Genomic DNA, 20,889 nt, shown 5'->3' on the forward strand with positions numbered 1-20,889 from the left:
CATGACACATGCTAAAAGTATTTTTTAGGTTTTTAATTACAGTTGCACATACTTGTAAAAATATTTGTCAGTATCTTTTGCATCATTTTTTGCTTCAGATCTTCTCAAAGGATTTATGGGAAAAGCTGGAGCATTTTAGAAATTATTCAGAAAATGGTTCTGAAATTTTAAAACCAGGGAAAAAAATTGTCATTATTTTTTGCAGGCACATACAGATTGCATAATTTTGTGCACACCCACATCTACCTACTGTGCAAGGATATTTGACAGTCATACCACACCGGAAAGCCCAGACCAGGATTATGTATTTTGCCCTTTTTCCTGTCTTTGAGGAGTGGACTGTGAATTGAATCTCTTCCTCCATGCTTATGTATGCAGGGCTTCAGTATTTTAACTGTCTCACATAATCCTGGTGATATCTTTTATTGCCACAGCAAGACAAAGCAAAGGCAAAGTGGTGCAGCGTCACACCACTGTGTAAGCCTCTCACAATACATTTCCAAACAAAAGTAAATCATATTTCTCTTCAAGTGCTAAATTGGATGCATTCTGAGAGATTACTTTCCTCTCTGTTAAAGATCTAAATCAAGATGCAGCTTGTCTTCAAAGAGAGCAAAGTAACATTAAGGGTAGCAAAAATCCTGAAAAGAAGCTAGACAGTATTGGGTCTTGAAAATGCAATTCCCTCTGTTTGTCTCTTCTTTAGTTGCAGGATGGGGTTGGGGACCTGACTCTTCCCTACATTTGTTTTTTTTCTCCTAGTGCAAACACTGATTTTACTGGCCCAAAGCAAACAAGCTATTTTTCTTTTTAAGACACTTTTATACACAGATTCAATGCAAAAAGGCTAGAGAAAGGGCATGAATCTGTGGTACATATGAAACTCAACAACAACCAAGTTGGTTTGAGTGAAAAGAAAATGTATTCTGTCTGCAGGAGGGTGGATTGTCTTGGTGCTCTCAATGTCAGGGCTTCTTGATTTCAATTCTTGAAGCTGCAGTTAGTGTGGAGAAAGGGCAAGTCATATAAAGCGTGATTTTTCAAGTGTGTGAGTGTAACTGCTGTTCTAATTATGGGCAGTGGAAAAAAAATGCCTGTGTTCAGCACCTCTCAAAGTCAGGACTTCAAGCTGCCATCTATCTAAACACTTAGCTGAGTAACTAGGGATTTTCCACAGCTGCCAGAAAGATTGATTACTGATTTTCATACTGAGCTGGCCAGTGCATATTAGCGCTCCCAATATAATCTTAGTGAAGAAAGGCATGGCTAATGTTTTACTCTGCATTAAAGAAAACAGCTACTAAAATAAGGGTTTAAGTCACAACAGATTTAAGTGGGAATTGCCATGTTTGAGGAAAACTTGGTACCATTCACTCACTTCTGAGAAAGGTTTTAGCACAGCTACTTAGTGCTTACCAAGCTCAGTTATGTTTCATTTATCTAATTTATGATTCCACTGGTGGACCATGTTTCTAGTTCATGTCTTCAATACAGTGTCGCTGCAGAACTGGGAACTGACTTCTTTGTCTAATCAGTATTTGGCAGACATTAGCTCCTGGCAGCGTGGCTGGGATCAGCTCCCTTACACAGCCCTTAAAAGGGGAGGAAAATGTGATGTGCTCTACGCAAGTGTAGTTTCTAGCTGAGGAAGATCTGAGGACAGCTACCCCGGAGCGGGGAGGGCTCGCTTCTCTCCCTGCTCTTCTGATAAATTGCTGCAAACTGGTCTGTGCTGGGCCATACAAGGGTTGCAAATCCCAAAAAAAAAAAAAAAAAAAAAATCCAAAGCCAAGAGGAGCTTTAGGAATGGATCATATCTGCTTGCTTGGTTTTGCTACCAGAGTAAAAATGCAGCATTATGTGTTGGATGTGAAAAGGTGATGCCCATGCATCAGACCAGCTATTTGCTTACTCTGCATCCTTTTCCCATGATTTTCTTCTCATCTGCTGCATATAACTCTATACACTAAAGCACCAAACAGCATCCAGAGTACCACATTAATGTTTCATAACGTAAATCTGATGACACAGTGGGGATAAATCACTTGGTTAGGTTTGCACTCTGGGATGGCAAAGTGCTGCTTCAGTGGCCAAAGGGAGAATTGTGTGGGTCACTGTGCAACTGCCTTTGCAATCTCTCAAATGGTCATAGCCACCAGTTTTAGGAGCGAGCCCAAGCAGCGTAAGCAATATTTAACAACAGTCAGCTAGTCCTGTTGTAATATCAGTATATAACAGTAGTCCAGCTACAACACTTCCCCCTCACACCTACAGGAAGGACAATTGCAAGCTGGCACTACTGACAGTGCCTGAACATGAAAATTAAAAATTAAACTGAAAACACTCAGGACAGCTTTTACTCTGTCAGTGTCACTGGGCTTGCCAACATCTCTGCCTGCAGAACTGAGGCTCCATTTTGACCTCAGTGATTTAATAATTCAGCCATGCTCAGGAAGAGCATGCTGTCCAGAGTTTCTAGTCATTTTGAGTCTGAAAAATTTGTCTAGATGCCTTGTGGCAAATCTTTTCATGTACAAACTTCCTTTACTTCTGGCTTTGCAATCCCCAAAATGCATAGAAAAGCCAGGAAAGGATTTGTCATTGGACCAGAAGTGATTTTATTGATTTTCAGTTTATTGTCTATTCCACTAAAAATTCTTAAACCTTTTTACTAGATTATTTTGAGCTGCTTCAGTATGCTGATCCTTCTACTAGGCAGGTACAATAGATAAGTACTGCAAAACTCATGAATGTGATTTATTATGAAATCGTGACCAGGTTGTGATTGTATGGTTAATAGCCACGTAGAAGCAGTGCAGAGATTTTAATGATGAAGCTAATGCACTAACTCCCTGCCTGCTTCTTGCTCTCAGCCATAGGCTCTACGTAACTGGGAATAATTTGATTATCTTATCTAAGTACTGCATCCTATATAGTAAGTTATTGATGTCTTTTTATTTTCATCTAGAACTTAAAGAGGATGAAGCGGAGTTATCTGATGATGGTAAGAAGTTCATTTTTTAATCTGGACAAATGAAAATCTGTGGGTTTAATTTGTGATTTATAGAGGTTTTAATCATGGTTCTTTATATTTATTTGTAGAAGGGAAAGAAACAGAGGTCGAGTATCGGACAGTTACTATCAACACTGAACAAAAGGTTTCAGATGTCTACAATATTGAAGAAAGACTGGGGTCGTAAGTACTACATTGTGCCTTTGAGGACATGGAGTTTTCAAGGCTACCAGTCAATTATAAATATCAGGTGCATTCATTCTTTGACGCTGTCTTGTACTTTCAACATTCCAGCTGGGCTCCTCTGCAGCAGTAAAAATAGATTTTAATGTTTGTTGTCCTCCACTCCATGAAGATCCTTTATTCCTATTAATTGACAGGTTTAAATAGGTACTGCATGCATTTCTGGCAAGGAAAATGGAGCCCACAAATGAATAAAGCTACAGGATTCATTTAGTTTTCAGCGTTCCAAAAGCTAGCTGAAAAAAAAGTACACATTGTGCATTTGTGTTTCCATTATACCCATTAGTGGTAATAAGATTATCCTGCGCAGTGCCCAGAATCTCCACTGACAGCGTTCATAATCCCAAGGGCATTAGTAGTATTGCTCAGCAAAGGCCAGTGATCAGCCTGGCTGCCTGTCCCAGCCCTCCAGCTCATGGGTATGTGAACCGCGTGCCGCGATAATCATTCAGCCATTTGTGCTGCTGGCTGTGCTGAAGGCCATGGAATCCTGTATGCTGACACTGACAACTCATGACAAGTGTATTGTGGAGGTGAAATTGCACCTGTACAGATATGTGAAATTAGAGTGCTGAGGCTGCTAGCATTCATATTCTGATCTCACGTGTATCCTATACCCAAGATGCCTTCCATCTGCTGTCCCTAGAAAGCTGCGTGCAGAAAAACTTGAGATGTGAATTAAAGCCTAGTAGGAGTAGATTTTTTGAACCCTCTTATGTAAAACTCGCTAATGGAAATAGCAGGGTACCTCTAAATGTGGTGTTCATTGAAAAGAACTTGCAGATTACTCTGCACAAAATCTGCACAGAACAGCACTTGATATGAAGACGTTTTTGTTGCAGAACGGAGTGGTTGTGCTGGAATATTTAGTAAAATGTTGCTATTCATGGCAGCCCATATATTGCAAAAACATTTTATGGAAATAGTTGTATATTTTCAGGGGAAAATTTGGACAAGTCTTTAGGCTTGTTGAAAAGAAGACTGGAAAAATTTGGGCAGGAAAATTTTTCAAAGCGTATTCTGCTAAGGAAAAAGAGAACATAAGGGATGAAATCAGCATCATGAACTGCCTACATCATCCAAAACTTGTCCAATGTGTGGATGCCTTTGAAGAAAAAGCCAACATCGTTATGGTCTTGGAAATGTAAGTATAAAGCAGATCACACTGACAAAGCTAATAATGTTGAAAACAATTGTGCATAAAAGTAGTGACTTACAGAGGCGAGGGGCTGTCAAAAGCTTCAGCATCTGCAGGGCCTAAATGGTTTTCACATCTTGCAAGTTTTTCCAGTTATTTATCCAACTTGTTTAAACTGTGCAAGTGAATCTGTGTTGTATCTCTTAAAAATCAGTGAAGATGTGTTAGAGTCTTTATTGTCTAGTTTGTTTGTTTTTTAATCGAGTACATGTGGTGTTTTTCTGCAGCTCAGTCTTTTATTGCCAAGTTGGGAGAGGAGAGAAAAAGACTTAGTTGCAATTTAGGTTTGAATTTAGAACCAAAAACATGTTTAAGGAGAAGAAAGAAGAAAGTGGGTATTTTTTTTTTCTTTGGGCAGTTCTAAATGTGTATTGATGAAGTGAAGAAGCTTGTGTTGAATTTCACTTACTGGTTGATCAGTTGTCTCTTGCAGAGAATTGAATGCTGGTGCACAACAAACAATAGGAAAAAAAAAGATATGTTGGAGAGTGTAAACATCTCAGCTACATTCTAACAAAGTGGTTGAATTTCCATGGAAATTTCACCAAGGCAAATATATAGTACCCAAGAGGTATTTGGAACACTTCAGTTTTCATCCAGTGCTATATCAAGTTCTTATAGTTTAAAAGACCTTAAAGGATTAGACTGATGTGTTTTTCCTGCAACAGCGTCAATATCCTGATTGCAAAACATTTCTTTATGGTAAGGGGATGCTGTCTAAAAAATCCCCACAGGGGAAGACAGTGGATGTTCTAAATCTAGATCAGAAGATGCAGAAAGATTGGTTACACTGACTTTCCAGAAAAAACTAATAAAACATTAACTGATCTGCCCCTAATGTCAGTACATGGATTCTCCACAGTGGTCCAAGTGTAGCAGCTGTAGAAGGGGATTTCACCTTTACAGGACAGTCATCGCACCCTTCACCCAGAGCTAGATACTAAAGTGAAGCTGAGTTCAAAGACAGCCTCTGCTGCTGTCTTGTTCTTGCTGAGTAAGGCAGCAACACTTCTTTTTACCTCCCAGAAATGGTTTGACTTGAGCTACTTATGCCCCACCACTGTGGGAAGTAGCAGAAAAGCACCCCAAAAGCAGCGCTGTAGAGGATCTCACAGCACGGTGACTTGGCTGTCTTTGTATTTAAAGATAGTAGATATTGATTTCCAGGAAAAAATAAATAAAAAAGGGTTTAGAACATGTTCGTGCAGCAGAATTCATTATAAGAAAAGAATCTGCACAGCATGGGGTGGAAAGTAATAGTCAGACTTCAGGAACAATAATGACCAACGTGACCAATCTTGCATCATCCAGAACGCACCTGCTTAGTGTGAATCCCATACTTGTGGCTGTAGCAGCTGGAAAGAAAATGAAATCCTGGTCTGCAGTGATGTTTTTCCCAAAACGTTACATCAGCCACTGTTCTGCTGCCACATCTGCTTCATGCATGGTCTGCTGCCTGCTGCAAGACAGAGAAGCAGGTTTTTTTGCTGGCTGGAAGTGCTGAATATGATGTGAATTGGTAGCAGCAGGAGAGACTACGTGATCTATTCTGCTTGCTCGGCACTTGCCTAGATTGTGTGCAAACTACTATTGCAGCGCCTGTTGCAGAGACTGGATCTCCATTATTCAGCCTTGGTACTTGTGTGCAAGAAGGTGCTTTTATTTTTAGATTCAGCATTTCTGCAAGCTGGTGACGGGAAGGGGAGGGAGCCCTACTTAGCTTGGAATTGGGAGCTGGCAGACCTAACGGAAAACAAAGAAATGTATGAAGAGTTTTGAATAGCATATGGCTTAACACTCCATTAGTTCCCCTGCAAACAAAGGGGGGTTACTTCTTGAAACTATAGAAAAGTGCAGTTGAATTTAGAGTGGTTTTGTTAACCAGTCTAATTAGGTTATGAATTTAGTCTGGGTCAGAAGAGACCTTAAAGATCATCTGGTTCTGATGGTGGGGTGGGAACCTCTCCTGGCTTTTGAACCCACACTGAAATCTCCACAGAGTGGAGAGCCGGAGGAGGAGGGGTTCTTAATGCAGCACGCAGGCTGCCTGCAGCAGGAGTCTGTCCCTGCTCAGGAGTGGGTCTGGGCAGTGAGATGTTTATGTGACACCTTTGAGCCAGATGCCTTGGTAGCCTCTGTATTGTCACGTAACCCAGCTGACATGGTCCCAGCACGGCACCTATACGTACTGTTAGAGCCAGTGACACATTCTGGTTTAGCCACTATGCTGATATTTCTTTGCATATCAAAGAAGTTGTGGGAAATACCTTCAAAAATTCTTAGTGTCCAAGATACTGTCTTTATTCTCTTCAGAATCTAAATGCATGGATTTCAAAAAAATGGAGCTCTCCTGCCATCAGTATACTTTTAAACCAGATGTTAGCAGTGACAGAAATTTAGCAGCTCCCCCTCCACTCAAATTGGAGCTATTTATGGGAAGCACCTTTGAAATTTTCTTCCTGACATTCATCCCGAATTATTTCATTTTAATTTTATTTCCATGTTTTCCTTATAACATTTTGTACTTCACACTCTCTCCTTTTAATATTTGCTATGCCATGATTTTATGTGGGTTTATTTAGCATTTATAATAAATTCATATTTTTAATCATTCATTTATAATCAAACACTATAAGGATTCAGATCATTTGATGTGCTTTTCCCTGGAAACCTGCCCATCTACCATTTGCAGGAAGTCAGGGCATATCTTGGGCATTTCCTTTTCAAATCCAGTGATGTACCTGTTCCACAAACAGTATCTTGGTGGAAAACGAGGATCAGAAAAATAGCAGCATGTCATGAATGGCACTCAGCACTGGCAGCCCAGTGCCTTCAAGTTTCTATGTGCTTCAGGTAGTCAGTTTATTTTACCATAGATCAGAGGAAGATTATTGTATTGCAAATTACATTATTAAAGTAAAATTTCAGCAGTAAAAGATATTAAAGTGTAGTTGAATATTTGCTTGGGCAGCTCCAAGGTAGATTCTTCTCACTGTTCCTCCATGACCAAAACCTTATTATAAAATATTTTTAAAATACGTGTTCAGTGACTCTATAGACAAGAGTATTTTCCTCTGTGACCTCATCTAAGAAGACTGAAAAGAGGAGAATCCAGAAACGAATGAGAAGTTTGGATTTGGAAGTAGTGGCTGAGTGAAGAAAGCCAGTTTCTCCTTCTGTGTATACATAGAACCTACCTTGCATTGGTTCAATTCAGCTTCCTAACCTGGCAAAAATTAAATGGGATTTGGCTCTGAATATAAATGCAGAACTGTGCATTCTCTAAATGCAATTACATTTTAATTAAATGATGTTACCAGTGGCCCTAGAGGTCCTGGGGTGAAACCAGCATGCAGATACATTAACAGCAGTTAATTACCAAATGATATGCTAAAGGGTGGTGCTTGAGGCAACTGGACCATTTCTAAAAACTTTTCACTTTAGGGGCCTGAGGAGTATGACACTTCTGTAGTAAAAATAAGTCATCCTTATCTGTGTTGAGCAGGCAAAAGCAACTGGTACTTTTTATTGTTAGGTTTGTGATCATTTGAAATTGCAGAGTGCTACAGATACAAATATTTTGCATGCAGATCTTGTCATTAACACCTCTGTGCTGATTAATGCCTTTCTGCAGTAACAAAATCCTAGATCCCTGACTTCACAGAGCTGCTCCAGCCCTATTATGTTACAAATGTGTTATAATCCAACATAACCTCTCAATTTGTCGACTATACGCTGTCCTCGTTATTTTCAGGTTAATAGGAAGCTACAGTAGCAATTCTAATTATATACTTTCTGAGATTTTATAGGCAAAGTAACAACTGTGTTCAGCACTCCAGATGTTTCAGCTTCAGTTTAGCACACTGGGTTATAATCACTTCCCTGACAACCTGCAAACTCTGCAAAGCCACTTTTCAGTTGCGTGTTTTCTTTCTGTAACTGAAATGTGCAATTACATTTAGCAGTAAGCACGAATGCTGCAAAACGTTAAGCCAGGTAAAGGCCAAGGAGCATTTAATTTAGAAGAGATTTCTAGAAGCAAGCTATTTGCTCCTTTCTGTCTGGGTCATTCACTTGCTGCATACATACGTTGGACGTAAGCAGATAAACCAGTTGGGTGATTACTCAGAATTAAAAAACAAACAAAAAAACCAAATGGCCATTTAAATTTTGCTTTATAAAATCTAGGTTAAAAAATGTCCCACTTTAGTTCCATAAATAGATTAATCCAGGAGATTCTACCCTGGAAAGATGATTATTGCACGTTTTAAATAAGCATAAAAATGGAATTGACCTGCAAGGATTGTGATGATGGCTCAGCTAAAAATACCAGCACTGAAAGAGTTGTAGGTTGTATCCTCGTCCTGTCTTAGCTAAGGAAGAAATTCCCTCTGAGCTCAGTTGGGTCTGCCATTTACACTTTGAGCTCTGCATTCCAATTAACCCTGTCATTTGAATTCTTCCTTTCTCAGCCTTTCTTTGTCACTCTCAATCTCTCTACTAGCCAAAAATCTATTGATCTGCGCCACACATGAAAGGTGATTCTTCCTATGTGATTCTTGTATGGAAAATGCCATTGCAAAACACAGATTGCATCCTGAAGTGACTATGGCAAGCCTGAGCTATCTGTATTTGTGTAAAGGAAATAGTTGGATTACTCCCAAAATGAAAAAGCTACAGAAGTCCTCTTTTTCTTCTGTTTTTCATAGGGTTTCTGGAGGAGAGCTCTTTGAACGAATCATTGATGAAGACTTTGAACTGACAGAGAGAGAGTGCATTAAATACATGAAGCAGATTTCAGAAGGAGTTCAGTACATCCATAAGCAGGGTATTGTCCATTTGGATTTGAAGCCAGAAAACATTATGTGTGTCAACAAGACCGGTACAAGTATCAAACTCATTGACTTTGGACTTGCACGAAGATTAGGTAATGACTTTTCTGCCTGATTCAATGTGATGTGGGGAAGAGGGCAGGAGGGGCAGTAATTCATACTTGGTGTTATAGTCTTTCATGTGTAAAGAGTAAACAGATGTGCTTCACACAAATAGTGCTGGTGTTAGGAAAAAACAGAAAAGGGAAAGTAGATATTCAGGAGTGAGAGTGGGGCACCTCATCTTCAGGATGCAGTGAAATATACACAATCTACATGGTTTTAGTATGGGTACAGTATTCCTGCAGACTACAAGGTAAAATACACCATAGTCAGCAATGTTAACAAACCACAGGTAACCATAAAACACTAACTGTAAAAAGCAGAACAAACCCTTGATCTTCATGAACACTAGAAATCCTCAAAACTTTTGTAACAGTAGGAAAGAAGGTGATGTTCTAAAAGTCTTTCAAATATGGATACTTACACTCCATTTACACTTCCCCATTAGTTTTATTATATCCTAAACAGCAGCATATTTTTGTATGTGAGGGGAATTTTATAAAGAGTCATATTCAAAATTACTAATGCAATAGCTCTACTTGAAAACAAAACAAAGCAAAGGGATTGGGGGAAAAAAATCCATTTGACAAGATTCTCCTCTTCCTAAACTGTTTTCAACTGCTTCCTGTCATTCATTTGGGACTAAGCTTTCCAACATGTTCTGCAATTCGAAAGCTAAGGACCATTGAGGGTTCCTGTTTTCATAGTGCTCAGTGTTAATTCAGCTCTAAAAAGCAGCCCCCAGTTGCATTTGTTAATGTTAAATTGTACCAACATCATACACTGGTCTTTTTTAATCTTGTATTTTCATGAGCAAAAAAATAATTCCATCAATTAAAAGGAGCTAAAATTTCTATGAACCTGTTATACCAGGAGAGATTTTTGGCTCTTCTGCCATTTAAATGTTTGAGGTGATATCAATTGCTACCCATTCTATATAAAATCCACAGCTAGATTCTCAGTTGCAGTCCTTTGCCTTTCCTCTTTCAACAAAATTATACTTAATACTTATTAAAAAGTAGAACAATAATTGTTGTAAGAGTGCAGTTTGGAATTGCAACCTTCTGGGTTTTGTTATTTACCTACATTCTGCTCATCCCACTTCTCTTGACACTTACAGTAACTGACTACTGCATGCCCAAGAACACAATTTTACTAAAACAAACCAAAAATGGTATGTTGAATTAACAGGGGAAAAGAAACCCACTTTGCATATTTTTAAATGATATTAAACTCCAAAAGAGTGTTACATGACTCCTAGTCACAAAGACAGTGTGAACACAGAGATGAGGTAGGGAGTTAATTCATTAAAAAGAGATCGCTGTCATTTATGTTCCTTCACCAGTACGAAGCCAAGGTTCAGGGAGCATGAACTGGATTTTGTTCTTGTTGGGGAATCAGATAAACTCTTCAGTAAGTTCCAGTGCTGAAGTTTTTGTTGTCAGAGGTGTGTGAAAACTTCACCCCATGGTGTCCCAGCTGTCAGCCTGAAAACTGTGCATTTACTGCAGAAATGAGCGGATTTCATCACCAGGAGGTCTAATGTAGCCACAGAATGGCCTTTCTACATAAGTTTTTTCAACTACCATTTTAACTTCAAACCACAGTGAAACCCCCATTTAGCAAAGGGAAGAGCCTGTTTTCAGGAGCCTGTTCATTTCCATCAGCTTTTCCATTTTCTCTCACTCTTGTGGCATCACTGAATATTGCAGGGCTGACACTGGCTTGTGAGGTGCCACAGGCATGCCACAGGGAGTAAATCTCCAACCTGTATATAACTTGTCTTGATGTAGAAGGATGAGTGCTATGGGCACTGCTGTTGATTTTGATTTTACAGTGCTGCACCCTGATTTGGCTCAATATATTGCTGCTTCTTGCAGTTACATTACAGGTATTTGCCATTTCTTTCATCAGCCTGCTGGTCTGGGTAACTCGGTGTGTAACATTTCCCTGGGAAGAGAAAGTGCCCTCCTGTTCCATGCCTATAAAGCAAAAGCACCGTGTTAATCATAGAGATGTTCATAACATTTTGTTCAAGATGTTTTCCAAAAGTGGGAAACAATTTTTACTGCTTCATTCACTTAGAAAAGTTGCTAAAACCCCTTTTTACTATGTGCTCTCTTCTTGCCAGTTGTCTTATGTGGTGCACTGAGGGCATGTGACTCCTCTTGTGTTCCGTCAAGCCATGTGAATTTGAAATCGGCTGTCAGATTCCCTTTGGCTTTGATAGATGTGGGACTGCAGCCCTCATACCATGGTCCTGACCCTGACTGAGCAGAAACTGCTCAGCCAAGGGGTTGCTGACAGGAACAGTGGCTGATTTTGCAATTCAACTTCTGAGGTTTAACTTTTTGTAACTAGAGCAAATTAATGCCTCTAAATATTTGGTGTTTTGATCAGTTTTAAAGGAATTAGGATCAGGCCCTTCTGCAGTCGTCTTCTGCAGCTAATTAGTTCTCTTACACTGTCAGGAAATACCAAAGCTGCAGTGGGACATTTTCCTGACCTTTTTTGGTGTGCTGAGGAACACATGTAGAATATTGCTTAAGATAAACTTCTTGAGAAAAAAAAAAGAGAATGTTTTTTAAGCACTGTAAAGATTATTTTTTTTTTAATCAGTTGATTATAGACAGAGCTGGCAACAGCTCCCAGCTATCTTGTCAGCTTTCTATCTGAACTAAAGGATATCCAAACACAGATCCTACTTGTTTACTAAGCTTGTATATATTTGAGTAAAATTTGACATATTGTTGCATATAAAAGGTCTTATTCTTTTTTTTATTTTACACAGAAAATGCTGTGTCAGTTGTTTCACGCTGTAAGCTTGCACTCAAATGCCATGCTTTCAAAAAGAAACACATTTCTCTGACCTGTGGGCAACACATTTCATACACCAGCCTTTTGCATACACAGTGGCTCATGGTAGTTTACACAGTGCACAGAAAAGCCTCCAAACTTGGATGTGAAAATCTGAGCCTGAGATTTGGATGATTGTGATGAAGGTTTTAGAAAATAAGTTCCTTGTGACAAATTCCAGTATTCTTTTCATACAGTTGGAAAAACTGGTAGGTCTTAACCTTACAAAGAAGGCAAATGGGAAGATGGGATCCTAGGCTTCCACTTGGAAAAAAAAAAGGGTCATCTCCCACTTAGTGCTGCCCTTGTTTTAGGCTGTCAGTTTAGATTGGGTATTAGGAGAAGGATCCTACTTTTAGGGGTAAGAAAACTCTGCTTATGTGAGGGTAGGGGTGTTGAGGAAGAGCTTTTGAGTGTGCGTTCTAAAGGCCAGTCAGACATCTGGCAGGAAGGTCTTGGTGAACTTGCATGGGAGGATCTAGGTGATTCCTGGGGCTGCTCCCCGGCATTTTTCTGTCTGCTTCTGTCTCTGGGAATGGGCTCTCTTCAAGCAGGGCTAGTGTATGAAAATGAGCTTTCTGCAACTTAGTTACTATCACCATACCTCAGCAGTGCAAACAAGGGTTTCCCTGCATTTAAAATGGGAAACTGGCATGACTGAGGTATGACAAGAATCATTGTGGTAGTGCTTAAAAATTACCTCAAGCCTGCTGTTTTGTCATTAGGCAAGTTATTAACCCCTCTGTCCTTTGCTTTTCATTTGGTAAGTGGGGATTTGCATACCTCAAAAGACTACTAACCTAGGTGTATGCTTACATTTTATGAAATGGCTTAATGGCTTTCAGTGGAGGTGACTGTAAGTGTGGAGTCTGTATTGGGATCAGCATTTGTGTTGCAAAACTTGGTAGAGAAAGTTCTGGTATATAAAAATATTCTGTAAGGATTCAGTGTTGGGGACAAGCAGTTTCTATTGCAGTCTCCTCAAAACTTCGCTCTACTGTTGTTTGAGGGTTTTTTAAACTGTCCTCTTGATTATAGAGCTGCAAATCTCTGTACTTTTGGTAACCTTAACAGGAGTGAAATTGGAATCTGTTATGTCCAATTGATATCTGTTTTGTTTAGATGGTAATCTCCTTGGGAGAGGGATGGTTCATCACTATGTCATTCTACTGTGCCTAATTTGGATGCTGCTCTTGCACAAAAGATAAACGTAGTGCAATGAATCTCGCTTCAAGCAAATACTGATTGCTCAGGCACATGTGCAGACTGAACAGGAGTTTCTCAACCTAAATCCAAGCCTGTTTCAAGTCATAATTTATTTCCTGACATTTTTATACTTTTATAATATCAGGGGTTTGTTGCCCATTTCTTTCCCAGTCCCTAATCTGTTCCTTAGTTTCCTTCCTTCCTTCCTGCTCTTACTCATTCTTGTCATCTTCTTCCCACCTATTTAGAATGAGCACTGATGAAAAGGACCCGCTGAGATTTGCCTAACAACTTCAGTCTAATTGACACGTACTGTATTTCACACTGTGACTACAAGTTACACACATCACTTGTAGTTGCACACTGGTGGCATAAACTGGCAACACCAGTACTGCAGAGGTTGTTATTCTACCTTCACAACTCTATTTTCCAGTAGAGCAATTCTGGTGGGTCAGCACAAGGAAGATGAAGAGCGAGTTCATGTGTCCCATGGCCTCATTCCTTCAGTTCATATTGCTAGCACTAGCTGTATTGTATGTCATTTGAAAAGCATCCATATTGTGTTTAAGCCCAGCCAAATGTAGGATGCCTGTGCTACAGGCCAGCTGAATAAAAGTTTGGAGTGGGAGCTGACACCTGAGTGGTAGTGGTTCCCATTTACCACTTTGGAGCCTGGTTTTGAGAGCAGGCTCCAGACCAGTTTTACTGATAGGAGCCTGTCATCTGCTTCTTTTCTTGTTTCACCACTGACCTGTGCCACTCCAAATTCCAGAGACATGCAACCCAGTATTGATCGTCTTTCCTATTTAAACTGTAAAGAATTGTGTTGGATTAAAATAGTTAATTCTTCTTATTATGTTTTCACTGCTGTTTCTCTTCGTTGTAAAATGCAGATCCCTGAGCTTTGATTAATCTTAGAGAATTTGAGGAAACTTCAATGTCTTTCTAATGCTGGAATTCTGAAATCCTCTTGTGCAACTGCTGACATGATGGAGGCTCAAACACTTGTGTACTTCAGGACAACCAAATCTGAATTAAATAGGAAACGTTCTCCTCTTTCTTAGACTTGCTCTTGTAGCAACACTTTGCAGTAGGAACCTTCTTATTATGTGCCTTGTACAGCGCCATGGGCTTCGGCAGGCTTAATAAATGATTCTTCAGAGCTACCCATGTACCAGTTAAGAAAACAGCAGTTCAGGCATCATTTCTTCTGATAAGGATCTTTAAGAATACCAAAAATATGAGGGCAAAACTGGTTTTCCTGTTACTGGGAAAAGATTGTGTTTATAAATCTGCTTGCAGCAGTTAATGGTTTTTTCTTTCATGCTTCACAGAAAATGCAGGTTCTCTGAAAGTTCTCTTTGGGACACCTGAGTTTGTGGCTCCAGAAGTTATAAACTATGAACCTATTGGATATGAAACAGATATGTGGAGTATAGGAGTTATCTGCTACATTTTGTGAGTACCTTTGCTATTCTTAACCCGAATTCTGACAGTTGCAAAATATCCATCAACTTCTGAATTCTCCTCCAATTTTCAGGCCTTTTGTATTCTAATTAGCAGCTCCAGCACGTTTCATAAAAATCCTCTCATCTCTGAAGGGTGTAACTGGTAAACTGCAGAACTAGCAGATCTGGAAATTCTGCCATTGAGTGCTGTACAGCTGACACCATAAACCAGCAATGCTTCATCTCAATTAAGAAGACAATGTGACAGTATTTTATTATTAACTTTAAACTGTTTTTCCTTCCCAGATATTAAAGCAAAATGTTTGGGCATGCACTAAGAACCAATAATTTCCATTCTTTTATTCCCAAAAGAGACTTGTTTTGGTGAAATTTTGGGGTCATCTTATTCAGATTGTATCCCTTGTGGGACAGACCGAAGTATCGCAGCATTACAGTGTCCCAGAATGTCCATTTATTACTGAGCACAAACTACTGGATAAATGCACTTTATAAGCAGCATGGATCGAGCTTGTAGAAAAAATTTAGAGGATGGTTAGGTGTAGCTCTTGGTTACATATGTCAGTATTTGATTTGATCTGTATATATGGAAATAGGTCCTCCAATAGGACCTCCATGCAAGTGATCTCTTTCCAAGTGTGACTTTACACATTTGATGCCATATAAACAAATGAAAACCGAAGCTTAGTTTGGAGCATGGTTCTTTCTCCCTCGCTGCAGTTTCAATAGTAAGTAAACCTCAGAGCTGCTTTGCACCAATTCTTTTCAAAGGCTTCTCTCACTACTTTACTTCCTTTTTAAAAAGTCCCCTCTGCCCTGGCTGGCCTCCTCCTTGACACCTGGCAGTGCACAGTTGTTTGTCTCATCTTCACTCAGTCTTTCTGTGATTCTGCTTGCCCTGTCAGCCCGTATTTGTGCTCATACCCTTCTCATTCCCAAAATAAGCAATGTATTTTTCTTTCTTGTCCCGTGCAAAAACTACTACAATAACTCTCTTACTCCCAGCAAAGACTCTGAATATTTCAGTTATCTTCTGTTTCCTACGCAAAGTGTGCTACACTCTTCAAGGTCACTTTGTTCTGCCAGTTTATTTACAGGATCTTTATTTTCCATTCACTTCCAGCATTTCTTTTTGGATATTGAAAGCTCATTTGTATCATTCTGTAGACCACACACGCGATACTGATGACAACTTCATGTATTTCTCTAGCTTTTGAGTTACAGAGCACTGGAAGAGCAGGATGGAGAGTCCAGCCTGCCTGATGGCAATGGCGAACCCAAGCATTCCACCAATGCTGCATTGCCCTCTAGAGGCCTCTGGTGCATTAAGGAATAAAACATTAAGCACGGTGTGACCGGGGGGATTAAGGTGTTATCGTTTGTTATCAAAGTGTGTGTGAGGTATTGTGTGTGGCAGTGTAAGTAGTGATGTGTCAGACAACTGAGGCAAAGGTCGGTGACAGCGGTCGCCTGTGCTCCTAAGGCATGCTGCTCCAACACAGGACGTGGTGGAGAACACTGTCACTGTCTAAGTACTCAAGGCAAAGGGTGCAGGTGAAACAGATGGAGAAAAGGTGAAAGGTCTTGCCAAAGACCAGTCTGCCAGCAGCGGCTGAGCTGCTTCTTCCCAGCTTCTCTGTGCTGCCAGAAGTGCAGGGTGTTTGGGTACTGTAACGTTCAGATGGTGGGATTGGGGTGGTTGATTCAGATCACCTGATAAACCTTGTGAAATATATAGTGAAATTACTAATTTGGTGTCTTTAAGATCATTTAACTCCTCATGAGGGGAAAAATTACATTATCCAAATGCAACCAAAATCTTTTTGATACATAGTTATTGCCACAATAATGATTAACGGGAATAATCAGCTTTAGTTTTTCTTGCGATTAAGAATAAAGTAATAGAAGTCAGGAAAGACCTGTGAGTCATTGCTTGGACTTTCCCTCTCCACCCCAGAGGGACAGGCTCCCAATCTGTCTTCACTTCCTTAAAGCCCAGCTATTTTTGCAGACTCACAACTATGACCCATTATCCAAAAGGGACCATCACATCATCATTACAGAATGCACATAAAAGTCATTGAGAACTGCATCTCTCATTAGTTGCAGCTCTTCTTTCCTGTTTTGATTATAAGCTCAGAACTGCCAAATCTCATGCACAGACTCACTCCTTTGGTGCCTGTCTCACACCATCACTGTGCTTGTAACTTCGCATTTGCAGCCCTGTTCCCTCCCCCTGACATGGCGAGCGGAACCGTGAAGGAAGAGGTGAGTGCTGCAGCAGCACTGGGTTTAAGGACAGGTATGCTACAGGTAGCTGCTGGCCCAAAGCTGCAGTGTCCCTCATCACCTAAATGAAGCAGCAAGGAGCATGCTATTGCATTACTTGACAGAACACCTCTTCTAAGGTAGGATTCCAGTGTGTTGAGAGACCTGTCTCTGCCTAGAGAGAGCCTCTGTTTCTATCACGTCCTGTACAATGACGACTACAAACCAGCTTTAGCAAAGAGCTGCTAAAGAGATCTCAGGGGGTGAAGGGTCTTCCCTGCAGAAGAATAAAAGGGTGGGATATAATCTCAAGTAGGAAACAGAGTGACAGTGCTCCTACAAAACCCTGCAGCGAAACCTCTCTCCGAGCCTTGTGCTATGCAGGCATAAATACAGCCACTGCACTCGCTGTCGGGATGCTGCATCTGTCTTCCTCATGGCAGGACTGACTTAATTCAATCCTACAGCTCATGAGTTCCCTTTCCACATTTCTAAGCTACTCATGAAATCCTTTTAATCTTTCTGGATAACTTATTCAGTCCTGTCTCCTCATCAGTCTTTGTTCTTCCTTAAATTTGCCTGTTTGTATTCTCCACCTCATGTTTTTTATCTTCCACTTTTATCTTGTTCTCTGTCCTGTTCTGCATCGCAGCACTGTCCTACATACTTAAGCTGATCTATTGCCTTTGAAGTAAGATGCCACAAATATTATCACTTGTGTATATCATCTCCATTTATGTCTATTGCAGTGTTTCTTTTTGCATTTACAATAATCTTTATCTAATGCAGGTTAAACCTCCTGAATTTTTCCCAGCTTATTCTGTCTCAGTTATTCCATTTGGATAGCCAGTGTTTCCAATACTTAATAATCTGAAACAATTTCTAAATGCTATTTTTATTTCAAACCAAATTTCACTCTAAGGTTTCAGTGCTGCATGTATGTGCATTGAAAGTAGGTAGTCCTTTTCCTTCTGTCACCACAGAATCCAACTAGTATAAATGAGGAATTTGCTGTGGCTGATTTAAACCTCTGCTTACTTTCCCTTAGTTCTTCTTGCTTTATCAGTGCCACGCAGTGTGTATGTTTTCAGAGTAGTCTATTTCTGTCAATTAATAGTTTTTTTCATATGCTGTATCTTCAGATGGCTTTTAAAAATCACATTTGATATTGCTGTATACTCTTTTCCCTCAACGTCTTCCTAATAACATGCACCTTGATTCTTCTAACATTCCCTTTTGTCTTTGTGTATTGTGTTATTCATCACTGCTGTTATTCCTCCCTTGTCTTGTAGTTTGGGTTGGTTGAAAGATCTTCCAGCATCGATCACCTTTTGGGTGTGCTGACTCTGGACTTTGATAAGGCCAGACACACACACTGCTGACTTATTGGCTCCATGTCATATTAAAAATTTAAGCCTCATTAATATAGAGATGAGAGAGCATCCCTTGTTCTTTCAATAAAGCAAGTTAGGAGGGCTTCAATGTCATGACTGTACTGCTCAAAATAAAATGAATTATTTGTTCACTGGCAAATTATGATTCCTCATTAATCCACCGGGCACGTAAAACAAGGATGAGAACAGCGTAAATCAGAAACACCCTTGGTGCAGCATTGAGCTCTCGTCCTGATCCTTCCTTGAGAGAAGCAGTGTGGGAGTCAGTCACCCCTCAGCTAAGGGAAAGGTGGATTTTCTCAGTGGATGCATGTCCTTCACAAAGCAGACTGAGACTATTTATTTGTTTTATTTCATGCTCAGTCATTTTTTGAGACATGCAGCAAACTCATCTCTCCTGGATTAGTGGCAGTCTTGATGCAAAGATTTCCAAGTGAAATGCTGCACTGTTACACAGGCAGGGAGACCAGTGACCATGCTGGGCCCTTTTCAACTCAACATTTCTAAATCTGCACTCAGAGCTTTGTTAGAACAGACCAATAAATGTTAAGGAACTTGTAGAGGATAAAATATCTTTCTTCTTTATTTAGAAGTGGAAACTGTGAAAGATTTTCTAAACAAATGGTTCTTAACATGCCAGGAAGATGCCTGGTTAAGTAGCTGGAAAAATGTTTTCAGTAAACAACTTGCTGCTTGTCTAATAGTAACTTTGCAGTGTAAGCTCAGTATTAATTTTCTGGAGCAGTAGCTCATCTTTATCACTTCACTTCAGCATTCCAAAAAGAAATTGTTTCCATAACTCTCAAAAGAGCCGCTGGGCCATTATTACTTTAAATGGCTATTAAGAAATGAACAGCCAAGACTTAGGTCAGTGAAATCTATGCTAAAGATAAGAATTTCGGGTTATAACCTACATGTGTTCCTGGAGTTTGTTTTCTCACTGTAGACAAGGATTTAGTTCTCCTTACAAGTATTTCCGTGACAAGGCAACTGATTCACAGGGTAAAACTCTGGTAGAGGGAGAAAATTATTTTAGCCTTACAAATTTGCAACAGCACATTCAGAAAATACAAAAAGAGGCTCATTGAAACTTTTGAATGGTACTGCTACAATGGTGTTTGGAAAAGACAAAGTGAGAGGAGGCTTAACTGATACCCACCTGGTAATTTAGCAAATGCATGGAACGGGTCAGTCCTACCACAGCATTTCAGATTTTTATCCCATAATTCTGTCTAGCAGTTCTTAAAAAAATAAAGGGAAGCCAACCAAAACAACCAAAGGGTATTTTTTCTTCTCTATTCTCCTGCTACTTATCCCTCAAAAGCTGCATGTGACATGCAGTATTCATTTGCCCAGAAAGCTACAGGTCTTTTTAAGCACTGCCTCTTACAACAGTGTGGAGCAAGGGTGTTTCCACGTGGATCGGTGTCTCCGTAGCTGTAGCAATCCTTTTAACATGGAAATGATCTCTCAATACTGCAGCTTTAATCTCTGGAAATAGGCCAAAATATTTTCTAATGTAGCACAAGGGCTGCACAATACTATTTGTGGTAATACAGCACAGAGGTCACCTTTGCCATAGTTCGATCAAGTACTGGAGGGAAACGGGATTGTTATTGCTTGAGGCTGAAGAGAAGCCGTGCTGACAGTGCGCTAAAGTGCTTCACAGCTTCTGTACAGAATGTGAGCCTTCCAGACCCTGGGACTGCAGTCTGGGGGAGAATTGTCACCTTAGAGAGAACAATGACATTGTCACAAATAGGAAAACGGTTCCATATTGGAGCGGACAGAGATGTGAGGCCCAGCAGGAGTGCGCTGAGGATTCCAGGACAGAGGTTTTGCTGCAATGGTTTACCTGGCTCTGACAGCTGCTGCGTGTGAGGACAGAACAGCCTCTCATTGCGCAGCAGCCGTACCAGCCCTCCAGCGCTATCAGGTGTGACCCTTGTCTCTGCAGGTAAACTGAGGGCCAAAGACAGAGCACAGTTGTGGTGAGGTTGGTCTATGTGAGCGTTTTGGGGTATGTTAATCTTTCAGCTTTCTGTAACTCATGCCTATGGTCTGTTCACAAATGGGTTTATGCCACCTTATCCATTTATGAAGTCGTGCTTTACTGTGGTGTATGAATGTGCCCCATATAGCAGAAAGTGAGACAGCAAATACCTTCTGTTCTGATTTACTCCCTTCTGCCTGAGAAGAAACAAACCTTTTATCTCCATCTCATGTATCATTGCTAGGAAATTTCTGAAGTACACACGTAGGATTCTAGACTCTGCTGTACTGCACACAACTTCCAGAAATGGTAAAAGAT

At 40.2% G+C, this 20,889-nt stretch overlaps 1 protein-coding gene across 2 annotated transcripts in view; it reads left to right on the forward strand.

The window, feature by feature from the left end:
• The window catches only part of MYLK (myosin light chain kinase), a 143,350-nt gene that overhangs the window by 115,129 nt on the left and 7,332 nt on the right, over window positions 1-20,889 (forward strand). For both annotated transcript variants that reach the window (XM_084265231.1, XM_084265232.1), the window contains 5 exons: window positions 2,969-3,004; window positions 3,103-3,196; window positions 4,197-4,400; window positions 9,164-9,381; window positions 14,785-14,908. In XM_084265231.1, the coding sequence (XP_084121357.1) occupies window positions 2,969-3,004; window positions 3,103-3,196; window positions 4,197-4,400; window positions 9,164-9,381; window positions 14,785-14,908 (676 nt within the window). The remainder of the gene's footprint in view (window positions 1-2,968; window positions 3,005-3,102; window positions 3,197-4,196; window positions 4,401-9,163; window positions 9,382-14,784; window positions 14,909-20,889) is intronic.

This window comes from Gallinula chloropus (genome assembly GCF_964237585.1).
Source record: "Gallinula chloropus genome assembly, chromosome: 5".
In the NCBI taxonomy this organism is placed as follows: domain Eukaryota; kingdom Metazoa; phylum Chordata; class Aves; order Gruiformes; family Rallidae; genus Gallinula; species Gallinula chloropus.